This window comes from Aedes albopictus, chromosome 2 (genome assembly GCF_035046485.1).
Source record: "Aedes albopictus strain Foshan chromosome 2, AalbF5, whole genome shotgun sequence".
Lineage (NCBI taxonomy): Eukaryota > Metazoa > Arthropoda > Insecta > Diptera > Culicidae > Aedes > Aedes albopictus.
This window is the reverse complement of record NC_085137.1, coordinates 101,695,339-101,711,407: the sequence shown is the minus strand read 5'-3', so window position 1 is coordinate 101,711,407 and position 16,069 is coordinate 101,695,339. Positions and strand designations below refer to the sequence as shown.

Here is a 16,069-nt window from a genome sequence, read left to right as displayed (position 1 = left end):
GTCTCCGGATTGGCGATCTATAGCCTTAAAGCATTCACAGCATCTGTTCAGGTAATCTACTCATGCTCAGTCGAAGATCCGTTAAGCATTTTTTTATTTATGCTTTTGTCATGGAATCTTGATATTAAGTTCAATAAATAGTGCATAAGGATGTTTAGGGATACTTGAAATGTATCGATTTCTGAATGCTGTTTGGTTATCTAGGTGACTGTAAATCTAATACATCGGTCCGAAAACAAGTTTGTTGACCTTGTTGTAAGCACTACGCGTTTTGTGTACAGTGTTTTTTTAGGTTGTTTTGCTTTTAGCGCATTTAATTCACCACTGGACTATCGCACGAGTTGTCAAGAGTGAGGAAAAGTTAATAAAAGTGCTCCAGCAATTTCTCAGAACGGTTTCTGCAGGAAGGCCGACAGATTCCTACGGTAATTCATTTAAAGACTTTTTTCGGATCGTTTCTAACGATTCTCTCAGAAAAAAAATATCAAAGAATTCTTGCAGGAATTTCTGCAAAAATTCCTTCAGAAATTCCTCCACGTGTTCTGCCGGGTGATCTACTAGCTAATACTTCAGCAATTCCACCTCATTTTTTTAAAGATTCATTCTGAAATTTTTCGAAGAATTTCTCCAATACTTCCTACAGATTTGCCCCAAAAATATGTTTATAATTTATTCTAAGTATTACTAATACCATCAGAATTTATCAAAAGATTTCATCAAGAATTTCGTACAGAAGTTCTCAACAAATTCCTCCTACGAATTCATCAGGAATTCATCCAAGGATACCGTCACGAATTGCCTGTAACTTTAATTAAACATAAACATCACTTACAAAGGATTACTTAAAAATAAGGTCAAATTCACCCTACTTACTTTAAATCCAATATAATTTGGCTATTGGCAACATGTGATATAATTTAATATTTGTTCTTGATTTTTATATCTAACTTTGTTATAAGCTTGATAAAATTGTATCAAGAATTATATTATAGTTGTCATTTGGATAAGTCAATTATTGTTAGATTTTCTTTGTTATTTAACCGTTATGTGTCCAACAAACTTTGTTTTATTTTCTACATCGTGCTTTTTAAATGGGCACTGGGTACCAGGGTACCCTTTCGGCCACATAAGGGTTTAACACCTAATCGGTGAATTTTATAACACATTCTATTATGAAATTATCTAAGAAATAATAATTCCACCAGTTATAAATTTGTTAAAGCTTTCTGGTCGGGATAACGCCCCTAAAATCCTCTGAACCGTCCCCGAGGCTCTCTTACTCCTTTAAGATTCCCTGGTAACCCTCAAAGAGCTCTTGAAATGCCCCTTGAAACTTTATGACACCCCCCCCCCTTGGCCCCCTGAAATGCCCCTAAAATGCCCCTGAAACACCTTCGAATCTTCCTAGAATGTGTCAAAAAGCTCCCTGAAACCTCTAGGAACCATCCTTATGCTCGGTAAATGTCTATGTAAGTCGCAAGAAACCTTCCGAACCCCTCTTCTTATGACCTACAATGTTGGCCATTTGTTCCAACCCCTTGGATCATTTCTTCCTAAGAACACCTTTTGCTAACCAATCCTCCGCCCCATAAACGGGCACTGTTGCTACAGTTTTTTTTATTCTTAATCACTTAACCTAGTTTACAGCTCTTTTGTCCACTAGCGATTCCAACTGGACGCTGCACTTACACTTTTTGTACAGCTAGGCGCATTGTATTGTATGTATTCTATTCTAATTCAACTATATCGAGCTGGTGCCTTGTGCTGCTTCAACTTTTCTACCCTGTCTACGGTAGAATGATGAGCACGATGATGATGCTGATTTGCGGCTTCTGTTCCTTTTCCAGTCCGATTGGAGGTCGTCCATTATGAGTTGCGGTTCGCCGAAATCCAAAATTCCGGGTCCGTTAGAGTTATATGCTTCGAAGAGGGTGAGGTGTCAGTTGCTCTCGGGGGAAAGAGCAACTGACGAAAAATTGCAAGTGCCGGGGCTGGGATCGAACCCATGACAGTCCGCTTATGAAGCGAACGTGTGGAACACTGCGCCACGGGCCCCGACTGTTGCTACAGTCAGTTACCGTCATTATTTCATTTGCTTATGTACATTACTGGTGTCGTAATCAGGGGTAACATTGACCAACATTTTAGATCTGTATTTAACCCGGGAGCGGTCGCGTCGTGTACTGAGTACACGCACCATGAAAAATGTACGCTTTTGGTACACAGTGTGAGCGTAGCGTCGTTGCAGGTAGTCAAAGACGCGACTGCTCGAGGGTTAATAGTGCCATCGTAGCTATAGTTTATCTCGGAACCTCCGCTTTACTTTCCTTGCGAAGGAAGAACTCACATTTTTTGAGTTCGTTGAGAGCGGGATTCGATCTCAGGTCCTCGGCGTGATAGTCACGTGGTTTGATCATCGCACCAGATCCGCTCCTCCCTGAAAATATATTTCTGGAGAAATATCTGGAGAAAATGCTGTCTGAAGTAGCTTGTAGACCAATTCTTGGCAGAATCCCTGTAGGAGATCCCGGATGCTTTCTTGAAGGAATCCCTCAAAGAATTATTAAAGGAATACCTGGAGGATTTTTTGGAGGAATTCCTTAAGAAATTCCTGGAAGAATTCCTGAAGAATTCCCTGGATGAATTTTTGGACGAATTCCTGAAAGAATTCCTGGAGGAATCTGTAGAGGGACTCTAAGAGGAATCTCAAAATGAGTTCATGAAGAAATTCTTGTACGAATCCATGGAGAAAATCATGGAGGAACAGCTGGAGAAATTTCTGAAAGTATACCTGGAGGATGTAACCGTTCGCCGTACTTCTTGAGAGATTGTCAAACGCGGTGGCTTTTGCGCCACTCTCGCGAACGAGAGACCACCGGTTCATATTTAAGTTTGCCCAACCAAGACGACTCTTATCTCAAGGCTTTCTCGAACGGCCGTGGCTTAAAATCTTTAAACGTACTAAAAACTAATACATAGAACGTATTAACTGAAACAATAACGGAAACTTACTCAAAAAAAAACTAAAGAACTAAATAAACTACAACAACCGATCAAAAGTATTTGAAGTGAATTTATTAATTAACTAATCAAAAGAACGGACACAAAACCAATGAAAACAAGAACAATAAACAATCGAATTCATTTTAAATGTATATTATTTCACAAAAATGCTCGTCAAGTGTGTGTGTGTGTGTATGTGTGTGTGTGTGTGTGTGTGTGATCATGGCCATGAACTCAGAAACGTACCTGCGCAGGTTTTATTCGTCGACGGTGGTTTCTCCTGGCCAATCGGCGACGTTAGCTCGCTGTCCTAAATATTCGCCGGACTATAGGTGCGGAGGGGCGTCGGCGGTCCGGTACTCTGCCCGATCGTGCGTCACCGCACGCAGGTAGGCCGGAAATAATTCCCCTGTACTCCGTTTAACTGCCAGTTACTGGCGGGCGAGGACGAGCGTTGTGGCAGCAAAAATGGCTTAAAGCCCAAAATAAAAAGCGTCTTTGGACGCTGAGGTCCAAAGAGGGAACACAAATTAAAACAATATACACTAAACGAATTCACTTTTATAATTACCTTCGAAACAACAAATAAGCGCTCAGGGAACAGAGTGTCTGCCCCTGGCGACAAAATCCACAATTTTAAACTATTAAACGAAAAACAAGGAACATTAGAAACAAATTCACTTCAAAAACACCAATTTACCAAACTACAACTCTAAGAAACACTACACACCTTTAAAAATGACAAACTGGGAGAAGGTCGCCGAAGCTCACTTCTGCTCACCAGCCGACTCAACTATGAAGTGATGGAGTCAGTCGAAATCTCTAGTCAAGTAAATTTCCTGCTATGGAAGCAGTCGTCTATTCAATCTAAAAACTATTATATACAAGTGCGCCAAATTTAAATCGCACATGGCCGTAAAAACTATTTAGCGCCATCGAAAAAGTCCTATAAGATACATAATATGAATCGTCATTAGCTTAGCCTAGACACAAACCTTACATGAAACGGATAGCAGGGCCCATATAGCCGAGGCGGTAAACGCACGGGTATTCAGCATGACCATGCTGAGGGTGACGGGTTCGATTCCCGCTCGGTCCAGGATCTTTTCGTAAAGGAAATTTCCTTGACTTCCTTGGGCATAGAGTATCATCGTGCCTGCCACACGATATACACATGCAAAATGGTCATTGGCAGAGGAAGCTCTCAGTTAATAACTGTGGAAGTGCTCATAGAACACTAAGCTGAGAAGCAGGCTTTGTCCCAATGAGGACGTTACGCCAAGAAGAGAGAGAGAGATGAAACGGATAATCTCTACTAATGGAAACGGTTCAAACTCAAAGTCAAATTCAACGGATCTAATTCAAATGAGATTTTACTTGAAAAAGATAAAAACGTCAAAAGCTACAAATTAACTAAAATAGTAATAATTTAAAGAAACGAATTTTGAATTAGAAATCTTAAATATTAAAAAAAAACATATTTATCCAAGTTTATCGAACTGAATTCAAACTTTATTTTACTTAAAAAGATAAAAAAAACGTCCAAACGTTACAAGGAATTCCTAAGGAATTTCTGGAAAAATCTCAGGAGAAAGTCCTGAAGGAATGCCTGGAGGAACTTCTGGACAAATTCCTGGGGGAATCCCTGGAGAAATTTCCAAAGAAATTCCTTGAGAAATTCCAGGAAGAATTCTTGGAGTTCTTGAAGAATACCTGGAGGAATCATTGAAGGAAATTTTTGTGCAATTCCTGGAGGAATGTATGTGAGTGCTCGCTCTGAACGACGGTGATTTGTGCGTTCCGCTTTTAAGTCGAAATTCTATCTATTTCTGATCGATAATAATTACTGAATTGTGACTGAATTGAAGAAAAGTTATCTTCTTACGTTGGTCGTACTCTCGCTCAGTATAAATTAATTGCTGTGAAACATGGACAATAATCATTCTGTACATCATGGAGTAGCACGCTGCTGCAAAAAGTGTACGAACCGCATCGATACATCAGCTCTTCTCTACATTGTTTGCGACGGACCGTGTGCTGCATCATTTCATTCATTTTGTGTCGATCTAAGCAAAGTGCAGCTACAATCTCTTACGAGAGGTGTAGTTTGGATGTGTGGTGACTGCTCAACGCATTATCGCAAATGGAAGGAACACTCGTCAGTTGCCGAAACGTCGAAGGACGTCCCGAATGTTTCCGTTGACCGATCTTTACATGCCGAGATACAAGAACTAAAGCTGCAAGTTGCCGGAATACTGAAATCTTTGTCATCCTCTTCACCAACGGAATGTGTATCCAACTCGGTTTCTCATCACTCCACGCCGATTTCTTCCTCTACGCTAATTGATGGTACGAACAATAGTGATGCGCATTTGTTGACCGGACGAATCAGCTCGGAAAGAAGTGTGACAAATATCAACAATGCTCTCTCCCTGTCAAATAGTGACCAGAAATTGTCTCTGTTTTTAACGAATATAGACAGTGAGGTTTCTGAGTCTGAAGTTAGGACGATGGTATGTGAATGTGTTGAAGCCCCAGTACATGATTGTTTCAAAGTAGTTAAATTGGTTTCAAAAAATGTTGACTGTAGTATGATTGATTTCGTTTCTTTTAGAGTGGATTTAAATGTAAAGTGGAAAGAGAAAGCTTTAGATGCCAAAACATGGCCATGTGGTGTAAAATTCCGTCAATTCATCAATATAGCTTGGAAACCTAATTGCATTTCTGTACATGTATAAATATTGTAGAATCTGTTTTTGTATGTTTTTACCAGTAATGCGTTTGGTTTTGTAAAATAATTATTCGATATGTTCGTTTGTATGCATTACATGAAGCTAGTAGTAGTTGTATAATATTAAGTTATTCAATTAGACCAATACAGTGTCCGTTGAATTATAAGTAAATAAATAAATAAATAAATAAATCCCCGAAAGACTTCCTGAAGGAATTCCTGAAGGAATACTTGTGGGAACACCTGGAAGAACTCCTGTAGAAATTCTTGGAGAAATGTCTGGAGGAATACCTGAAGGAATATTTGCAAGAATTCTAAGGTTTTCCTGAAAAAATCCTGTAGGAACTCCTACAGCATTTTTTAGAGGAATTTCTGGAGGAACTCTTGCAGGAATCCTTGGAAGAATTCCTAGAGCATTTCCTAGAGGACCTGGAGAATTTTCTTGGTCAATACCCGAAGGAATTAATATGGTAATTTCTGAAGTAGTTATCTATTTAGGCAATTCCTAGAGGAGTCACCGGAGGAATTCTTGGATGAAATCGTGCAGAAATTCCGGGAATGCCTGGAGAAATGTCTAGAGGGACCTCTGGAGAAACTGCTAGAAGAATGCCTGGAGGAGACCGTGGCGGTATTCCCTAGAGAAATTTCTGAAGAAATGTCTGGACCAAATAGAATGCCTGGAGATATGCCTGTAGGAATTCCTGGAGGAATCTCTATAGAAATTTCTGGAGGCATCCCTGCATATACTCCTGGAGGAATCCTTAATTCTTGAAGAAATCCCTGGAGAAATTTACTTAAGGACAAGGTATTTGTAGTACATATCAGCAATTTTCCTGAGCATTAAATATCTAAATAACCGTCAACCGTATCTGGCTAAAAACGTTACTTGATGCTTGCTTCCGCGCAGTGAACATTGAGTTATATTTTCAGCCAGATCCGTATGACGGTTTTCTAGATTAGTGCTCGAGAAAATTTGAGCTGTGTACTCCAAATACCTTGTCCTTAAGGAATCTCTGGAGGAATCCCTGTAGGAATTTTTAGAAACCTCTTAGAGAAGAATTTCTGTAGGAATCCATGGAAAAAAGTCTAAAGGAATCCATGTCTGCAGTAATTTCTGGACAAATTATTGAAGGAATTCTTAAATGGACTCCTAAAGGATTTTTTGCACAAATTTTTTAAGGAATTTCTTTTTCATCTCTGGTAAAATTTTCTGAAAGAATTCTTTAAAAAAAATCTGCAGAAATACTTCGAATAACTCCAGAAGAAATTTCTGGAGCAATCTCTATCTCACGCTCACGCTCACACTCTATCTCACGCTCACGAAAACAAGCAATTACCACACCGACCGATTTCTTTCTTTTTGTTTTCATGTGTGCTCTAACAAACTTCTTACAAAAAATACAAATATAGTAAACAAAATCAATAGCGCTTCAATCCATTGTTGAGTGTAGAACTAGCGTTATGTTAAAATACACATAAATAAAAAAAACCCTAATTAATCCACCTAACGGTGATAGTGCCTTTCTTGTGCTTTGAAATATCCTTTCAACAAAACTCAAGCGACATGTTGCTGACATTGACATAAATACAAAATGAAAACTGCTTGCTAAAACTACTCAATATGGATACATTTTATATTAGCATAACATCCAATATTCAGAAAATATTAGACAACGATCTAAAATTTAAACCAAACAAGGCGAAAAATTTTGAACCGTCATTATAGATTTTAGATTAAGCTCCGTATATATACCCCAACTAAACTAACCGCCATCTTAAGCATTGAAACATCATCTTGGATGTTCTGGTACTAATTTTTGGACTCTACACCTAAAATTACATAAAATAGTCGCCGTATTTAATTTTGACATGTCGTTTAGGATTTTCTGGTTACCAGTTTTGGACGAAGACCGGCATTCTTCCCCATTCAAATTATAGTCATATTGCAGACCTTGCGAAACAGCACACAGCGTGGGTTTTCTGATTACAAATTTTGAATTCTGAACATGTTTCCATACCAAATATGCCCATAATGCAAAAATTGAAAATCCTATAAAATAGCCACTAACTTGAATACTGGGCCATAATCTTAGATTTTGGACCGCTATCTTGGATACTCTGGTGGACTCCGAACATATTTCCCATACCAAACACACTTATTTTACATAGCTTTAGATCTCAAAATTCCATAAAACAGCCGCCATCTTCCGTTCAGGGTTGACGCGATCAAATTCTCATTTTTCCATTCAACGTTGACCCATCCTGCTATAAATTTACACCTCAGGAATCTAAAATGGTACGATTTAATGAGATCGCTTTAGTTTTGTCTATATTATGTTCTCTTTCATATATGAGAACTTAGACCTCTTCGTCACTGTTGTTCATACCTAACGTTTATTAGGCCATTAAACAAAGCCACGATTTGTTTTTCACTTGAACGTTGGTTCTGCTACACAACAGCTACACGCAACCTGAGATTGGCAGATTCTAATACAGTTGGGTATGAAACATATACAAATATTGTATTAGGGCCTTGCAAATACAAAAATTGGTAGGTGGCAGTATACCAAAAATTGTATTGGCTTCCTAGAATCTGGAAAAGGAAAATTTCGCATGTGTGCGTGTGCTCTGTCGCACTGGTTTCTCATTATTTGTTCTATTTTTAGACTGATCATGGCAGCAGCGGCGGCATCAAATACCAATACATGTTTAAAAAGAAATACGGGCGGCGGCGGGAATCGAACCAAGGCACTGTAATGGTGATTCTCAGTACCCTGCGCTCTAACCAGCACGGCTACAACTGCACATGGATAGGCACGAGGCTGAAAGCCATCATCATCAACACAAACGTGGCTTGGTGATGGAAGTGATACAGCCGCCACACTGCACAATGGGTCCAGAGCCGTATTTACGAAGACAAAACTGTTTAAGCTTCAGCTTTAAGTTTTAAGACACATATTGTGTTTTAGAAAGTTTATTTTCAATTGTTGACCCTATTCCCTATTATTGTTATGTTGAGGTGGTTCTTCTGGTTAAACTGATTCAAAAATCTGCTTTCTAATAATTTTATTTGCGATGCCATGATGGATGGTGATGGATCGTTTAATTAGAAATTCCACCAATAAACGGCAAATTTTAAATTTCATATATCTCAGGACTCTCACCACTTAGAAAGTTGGCGTCTTCGACAACGTTGTTAAGTGAGTCAAGGGCTTACAGTTATAATGGTCCACTAGGCGGCGCTAGTTACACATTTGCTAAATCATTCAAATGATTGATATTTTTTCGTGAAGTAATCAACAAGCTGTAAGTTTGTTTTCTTTGAACGTGTCTAAGTCAAGTCAAAGGTTTTTCAAAGAGCTATGTATTAGTCATAATTGTGCAATGTCGCATTTCATTCGGTTCACTTGATCCAGAGATATAGCAATTAAACGAAGAACACTCAAATATGAACTACTTTATTAGAGTTTCTCCAATTTTATGTAAAGTTATCCAATCGAGCCCAAATTTGTACCGTTTATAGCTTACTAGTTGTGAAACTGGCAGGAAAAATTTGAGAATATTTGGTGCATTTTTGAAAAAGTTACAGCTTGCTGAATATATTTGAAATAATAAATAAAAGTTGCATGCTTCAATTAATTCGTAACTAGCGCCGCCTACTGACAGAACCTTGAACCAATCAGCTAATCAAATAGGGCGGCCGTAACCAACCTAACAACATCGCCGAAGACATCAACTTTCTAAGTGATCTGAGTCCTGAGATATATGGAATATAATATTTGTTTGCTCACTAGCGCTGCCTTGTGGTGGAATTTTGAATCAAACGGCCCATCATTTGTTAGTTCTTGACCAGCCAAATAATATTGCCGAAGACACCAACTCTCTAAGTAACCAGGATGATGAGATATTTGGTATAAACATTTCATCAGTGTTACGTCTGTTTGTCTCTGGTATGACAGATATCACAGACAGCAAGACGTAGCACTGGCGATATTTCCGTACCGTACATCTTAGCACCATGATTACTTAAATATTCGGTATACTTGGCAAAGTTGTAGGCCTTGTAGGCCAGCCAAGGTTTTACTGGTGATGGGCCGTTTGATTCAAAATTCCACCACTAGGTAGCGCAACGAGTTTGATTTAATTGGTGCAATATGAACAAAGGCAAAAAAGTTGCAATTTATTGAAAACTTTTCGAAAAGTTCTAATGATTCGAATGTTTTATCCAACACTCAGCCAAATAACCTTAACATATCCATAAGGCCCAACTTATGAAACAGCCTTTAAATAATTCATAATGATTCGGATGAATTTCATAAGGTCACTCTATGACGTAAAATCGTCTCACAGCTTAGCTTTTATTCATGTTTAGCAACATGGTATACTCAAGCGTCGATAGCCGTGTGGATAAAACACGGGCTCGGTGATCCCGACGTTCATGGATCGAATCCAGTCTGCATCATTTTAAGATTTTTTTTGTTCTTTTCATAAATCTATCTTATGAAATTTGTCATTGCAAGCACGATCAATTTTCATAAGGTATTCTTATGTCATCCATAAGAATTAGTTATAGCAAATTTTCATAAGGTATTTCGATGAATTTCGCTAGTTTTTTTCGCTGAGTGAAGGGCTGAAAGTCTCTTTAATAAAGACAAATCAATCAAATCAATCGAATGTTTTATTTTTGTAAATTTGCTATAACTTTGTAAAACATTCTGATATTGTATAGAGAATAATTAATCAGCAGATTTTTGGATAAGCCACACTTGATTGACCGTAATCATTTCACAATAATGAAAAAAAAAAGAAATGGCAGAACTTGGCAGAAACATTTTTGTCTTCGTAAATACGACTCTAGACCCATTGTGCACTGAAAAGCCCGCATCCAGCAGGTTGCTGTTTGCAAGTGGAAAATTCCATGTAGACAATAGGACGCGAAGCTCAGCAGCGAAGCGAAAGTTATTTTTAGACGCAACCCGGTTCAACTTCTCGGGTTTGAATGGAGGTGTTTGTGTGTAGTGGTATGGAAGCTATGGAACCGTGTAGCGCATCTTAATACAACGAATGGATTATGATTTATCACATTTTCTGTACGTTTTTAATACATAAATTGGTAGAAAAGGCATATCTCAATTTTTGGTAGCTTTTCTTGTTTTGCGTGTAGTCTTTAATGTGATCTAAGGCTATTTTCTTGATAACCGTTCATTAGGTTATCAAAAAATCTGCGATCTGATGTATCGTATGTATGCACAGTTAAAAAATGTTACATATCACCTGTAACAAAAGGACCCAGTCATATCTCACACATTTTTCCATCAGTTTTTAAGTTTACAGCTTTGTCTCAGTATGAAGCTTGCGTGCAACATTCCATACAAGAAATTGTTAAATGTAAAAATCAGTGATATTGAATGGAGATTTATATGTTAAATTTGTTTACGGCGGGTATGATTTTCAGAAATTTTTGCTGTGGTGGTTTGATTCATTTTTACATTTGGTAACTTCCGTTGGGATACCCGGAACTGATTCCATGACACTACCGGTTGTCCCAATTATGGTCTGAGATTATTTAATTGCTAAATCTTCACCTTTGCCTAATCACCACGATTTGATATATCGAATGTATGGGTTTGATTCATTTTTACTTTCAATCACTTTCAAAGCCACAGCCGAACCCGCAACACTACCGGGAATCTAATGTGGTCTGTCCCTATTTTTCCATCAGGTTGTCGATAAGTCGTGATTTGATTTACCGCATCCATGGGTTTGGTTAAATTTTACATTTTTCCGGGTTCCGGGTAACTACCGGCTGAACCAAATATGGTCTGACACTATTTTCTTGTTAACTGTTCATCGGTTAACCAAAAACACTGTAAATTGAAGGTGTCACATGCAGGGTTTGACAATTTCGACGGGACTCACGGAACCGATTCCGGAACACTACCAGTTGTCTCTAGTATGATCTAAGGCTATTTTCTTGCTAACTGTTCATCAGGTTATCGCAAAAGCTACGATTTGATGTGTCACATGCCTGGATTAGGTTCACTTTTACATTTGGCCTCTTCCGGCCACTCGAAACCGATTCCGAAACACTTGCTGGCCATTCATTAGGTAATCGAAAAAGCCGCTATTTAGTTTAGTTTAGTTTAGTTTATTTATTCAAACATGATGTAAGACAAAGTCTTTTTAATGCCATTGAAGGTTACTACATAGCGGCAACTTAAGTTGTAGCAAACAATAAACATTATTAAATCATTCTTTTTTTTTTAATTATTCACTATTAAAATACTCCCGTTGCCGGATTTGTTTCTCTTTCAGATTTGACCACTGCGGTGGGATACCCGGAACCGGTTCAGATATGGTCTGAGACTATTTTCCTGCTCATTGTTCATTGGGTCTTCGAAAATGCCGTGGTTTGATGTGTCGCATGCATGGGTTTGATTCAATTGTATATTTGACACTTCCAGCGGGACCCCTAGAATCGGTTCCGGAGCACTACCGGTTCAGATATGGTCAGAGATTATTTTCCTGCAAATTGTCCATTAGGTCATCGAAAATGCCGTGGTTTGCTGTGTCGCATGCATGAGGTTGGTTCAATTGTATATTTGGCCACTTCCAGCGGGACGCCTAGAACCGGTTCCGGAACACTACCGGTTCAGATATGGTCCGAGACTATTTTCTTGCTTACCGCTCATCAGGTTATCGAAAATGCAGTGGTTTGATGTGTTGCATGCATGGGTTTGGTTCACTTGTATATTTGGCCACTCCCAGCGGGACGCTCAGAACCGGTTCCGGAACACTACCGGTTCAGATATGGCCTGAGACTATTTTCCTGCTTACCGCTCATCAGGTTATCTAAAATTCCGTGGTTTGATGTGTCGCATGCATGGGTTTGGTTCACTTTGATATTTGACCACTTCCGGCGGGACACCCTGAACCGGTTCCAGAACACTACCGGTTCAGATATGGTCTGAAACTATTTTGCTGCTTATCGCTCATCAGGTTATCGAAAATGCCGTGGTTTGATGTGTCGCATGCATAGGTTTGTTGCATTTTCATATCCGGCCCCTTCCTAGGGTACCGGCCCGGAACACCTAAATGCCCATATCTCCGGAACGGCTGGACCGATCCGAACCATTTGCAATAGGAAACAATGGGACCAGATTCCGCGTCGAATGAACCGTCGGTCATTAAAATCGGCTGAGGTTTACTGTCAAAAAGTGATGTGAGTTTTTTTTGTACACACTCACACATACGCACACACACACGCACACACATACACACACACACACATACACACACACAGACATCACCTCAATTCGTCGAGCTGAGTTGATTGGTATATATGACTCGACCCTCCGGGGCTTCTATCAAAAAGTCATTTTTGGAGTGAACATATAGCCTTTCCAGTACACTTAGTGTACGAGAAAGGCAAAAATCAATCCATTGTTTATCGTACGGTGGCGAGAAGAAAAATGAATGGTGATGAAGAACAATTCGGCTAGCTGCTGCTTTGGTGCGGTTGCCTTCGTCGCACACAAATCAAGAAAAATTTAAATGTGAAATTTTGCGTAATTATTAAATTTCCACTGCTATAGAGGCCGGTTATTGATAGTCTACATCTTTTCGATTTCATCTGTTGATTCAGTGGTAAAAGTAAGTTGGAATATCTGTAATAATCGGCTATTTTCCGCCTGATGTGACGGGAATTAGCGCATACGACAAAGTAGATTTCTAACCTTTCGGTTACTGTTAAAATGAATGAGAACTGTTTTATAATAATAATATAAAAATTAATCTAGAAAATATTGAAGCATTAATAATATGTTCTATTGATTATTCAGACATCTTCATGCTAAGAATGTCATATGCTGTCTATAAAACCACAAATAAAAACATGCTTTGCCTCTAAAAGAGGAGTAGATTTGCAACATTTGTGAATACATTGGCCGCCAGCAAAACAGTGTTATTTTCTATGATCATGAGGATTAATTTCCAGAGAAATAGGTATACCGTTTTTTTTTAAATCTTTTATTTGGTTCCGGAGCACACTCGCTAGCACGCTTTGCTATTTCATTACAAAACTCATTCCTTTTAATTTTCTTCCTCTCCAGCAGCTTTAATTTTAATCTGATTATGCCAGCCCAAAGTTTTCCGCAGACGTTCTCTAAACTTCCACTGCCGGTATCAGCTCAAAACTAACAACATCTCCGCAACGGAAAAAAAAGACCCTGACAAAAAAAAACATTTGAACAGATACAATGTTGAATGATAAAATCAAATCTCCGCATACATTCCACTTAGAAGCAGTACGAGATAGAAAATTGTTATTACTGTGGATAAGCCACAACCGTTCCACCGCCCGTGAACGCTTCTTGCTTACCTTGCAAGATTATGCTTCGGAGATTATCCAGATAATTTATGAACGTATACTCGCACGCAAACGCAATACAAAGCGCACGGAACGATGCTCGATAAGTTGGCAGGACAGCTGAACAGTTTAAAAATGCGCAAAACGATTTTTTAATAGCTTTGCATACGTTATCTAAAGAACTCCGAGATGTAGATACTTACTGGATGCATAGCTCCTATGGATAGCTCCGATTGATTCTAATGGTAATCCGTAAAATATGGCAGTTGTAAAATTAAAATTCCATTTATGGCACTGATTTTGAACATTTAACTCAGTTATATTATTTCTGTAATTCACTATTATTTCTTTCAAGCGACATTTTCAGCATAACGCATCACAAATCACTATATATCGACATCGACCACCTCGGTAATGGTTTTAGCATGTACACTACTAAATCACACTGTGGCACTGCTCACACACGATCCATGGTGTTCACTGATTTGTAATCCTTTTCCCAGCCGAAACACCACCTACAAACGCACTGCAAACAATCGCCTGCTGTATTCCAACTCGCCAGCTCCGGATGGACAAACCTCCACCCGTATAGAATGCAAACACAGCAGCGGCGGCGGCAGCAGCAGCAACAACGCAACAAAACTATAAATCCCGGTTGTAACCGTCGTCGTCACAGTATACTCATCAACGCGCGTCCAAACTGCTCAAGCAAACATCACCAACCAACCGACCGACCGACCGCGTTGTGAGTCCTCTCGCGTCCGTTATCAAGCCTCGCAGCGCAGCAGCGCAGCAGTAACCGATCCGTTGAACCGTCTCCGATATTTACCCAAAATGTACTGCCACCGGTATCGCACAAATCAACCCGCGCTACCCTGCTGCCTAGCTGCCTAGCTGCCTGCAGCTCATATACACTCAGAAGTTACAGTGCAGTGAAGTAGAGGTCCAATCCGATGAGTGTGTATGTTGGGTTGGTGTATAGCATGTAAGTTGGTTCTCGCTCAGCCAGCCAGCCAGCCAGCCAGCCAGCCGGCAAAGCGCCACGAGCAGATGTTCAGTCTTCGACGTCGTCGTCGTCGTCGTCGTCACCCTCGCCGTTCGTCCCTTGAGTCGTCCTTTTTGGTGTCGCTGCTACTGCTGCTGGCTGATTCCCACTTTATCACACTGCAATTACGTCCACCAGTCCACAGTGGTTTAAGATTCGAAAAAATATCGTTAGCAATTATACAGACTGTTTCAGAAATTATAATACACGTTGAATAAAACGAAACATTCTGATGATTTTTACCAATTTCATTCAGAATACTATACATGGTGCTTCAAATGTTTATACTTTCTCTCCATTGTCATGATATTTAAAAAAACAGTGTTGTTCTCGAACAATGAATACTGAAATTTTGCATTTGCACAAAGGTATTTAATAAAAATTTCGCCATTATTTATCACTAAATACCAAAAATTATTAAACTCTTTACCATTTTCGCTTTCTAAACAAGTTGCCTAAGAAATGCCTTCATCAAAACCTGGTAAAATTCAATAAAGCCAAATCCACATCATTTCTTCTGAGACCAAGTTAGATTTTTAGGTTTTCTACGCATCATAAGAACTACCTCATAATTTTTAATTTCAACTTATTTTCTTTTTTAGCTCATTTGATTCTTCAGATGGCAAAGCTTGTCATACCATGAAAACGAATGCAGTAAACAGTAATTACAACATTTGTTTGTTAAACGTTTGTTGCTACTGGTGTTGCTAAGAAACATTATTTTTTCATTAAGAATGCTCGTAGTTTTGGTTTTTGTTCAAATATTTTAGTGGAAATTACTTTTAACAGTCGAGAAACGACTTATCAATATGTTTGGAAATAACATATTTTATTTGTGAGATTTTTTTTCTTTTCCACTATGCTACATTCTTTGGCTGCTCTGTGCAACTTCAATTTTTTATCCTCTCGCTTACAGAGCCCT

General features: G+C 39.0%; 1 protein-coding gene across 11 annotated transcripts in view; it reads right to left on the bottom strand.

Annotated features, from left to right (window-relative positions):
• LOC109419739 (uncharacterized) overlaps positions 1 to 16,069 on the bottom strand; it is a 211,168-nt gene that overhangs the window by 37,550 nt on the left and 157,549 nt on the right. The window contains exon 1 of one of the 11 annotated variants that reach the window (XM_029852725.2): positions 14,306 to 14,466. The exons of the other annotated variants lie outside the window; for them this stretch is intronic. Coding sequence (XP_029708585.1) covers positions 14,306 to 14,314 — 9 coding nt within the window. The 5' untranslated portion in view covers positions 14,315 to 14,466. Of the gene's footprint in view, positions 1 to 14,305; positions 14,467 to 16,069 lie in introns of those variants that run through there. 11 annotated transcript variants of the gene reach the window in all.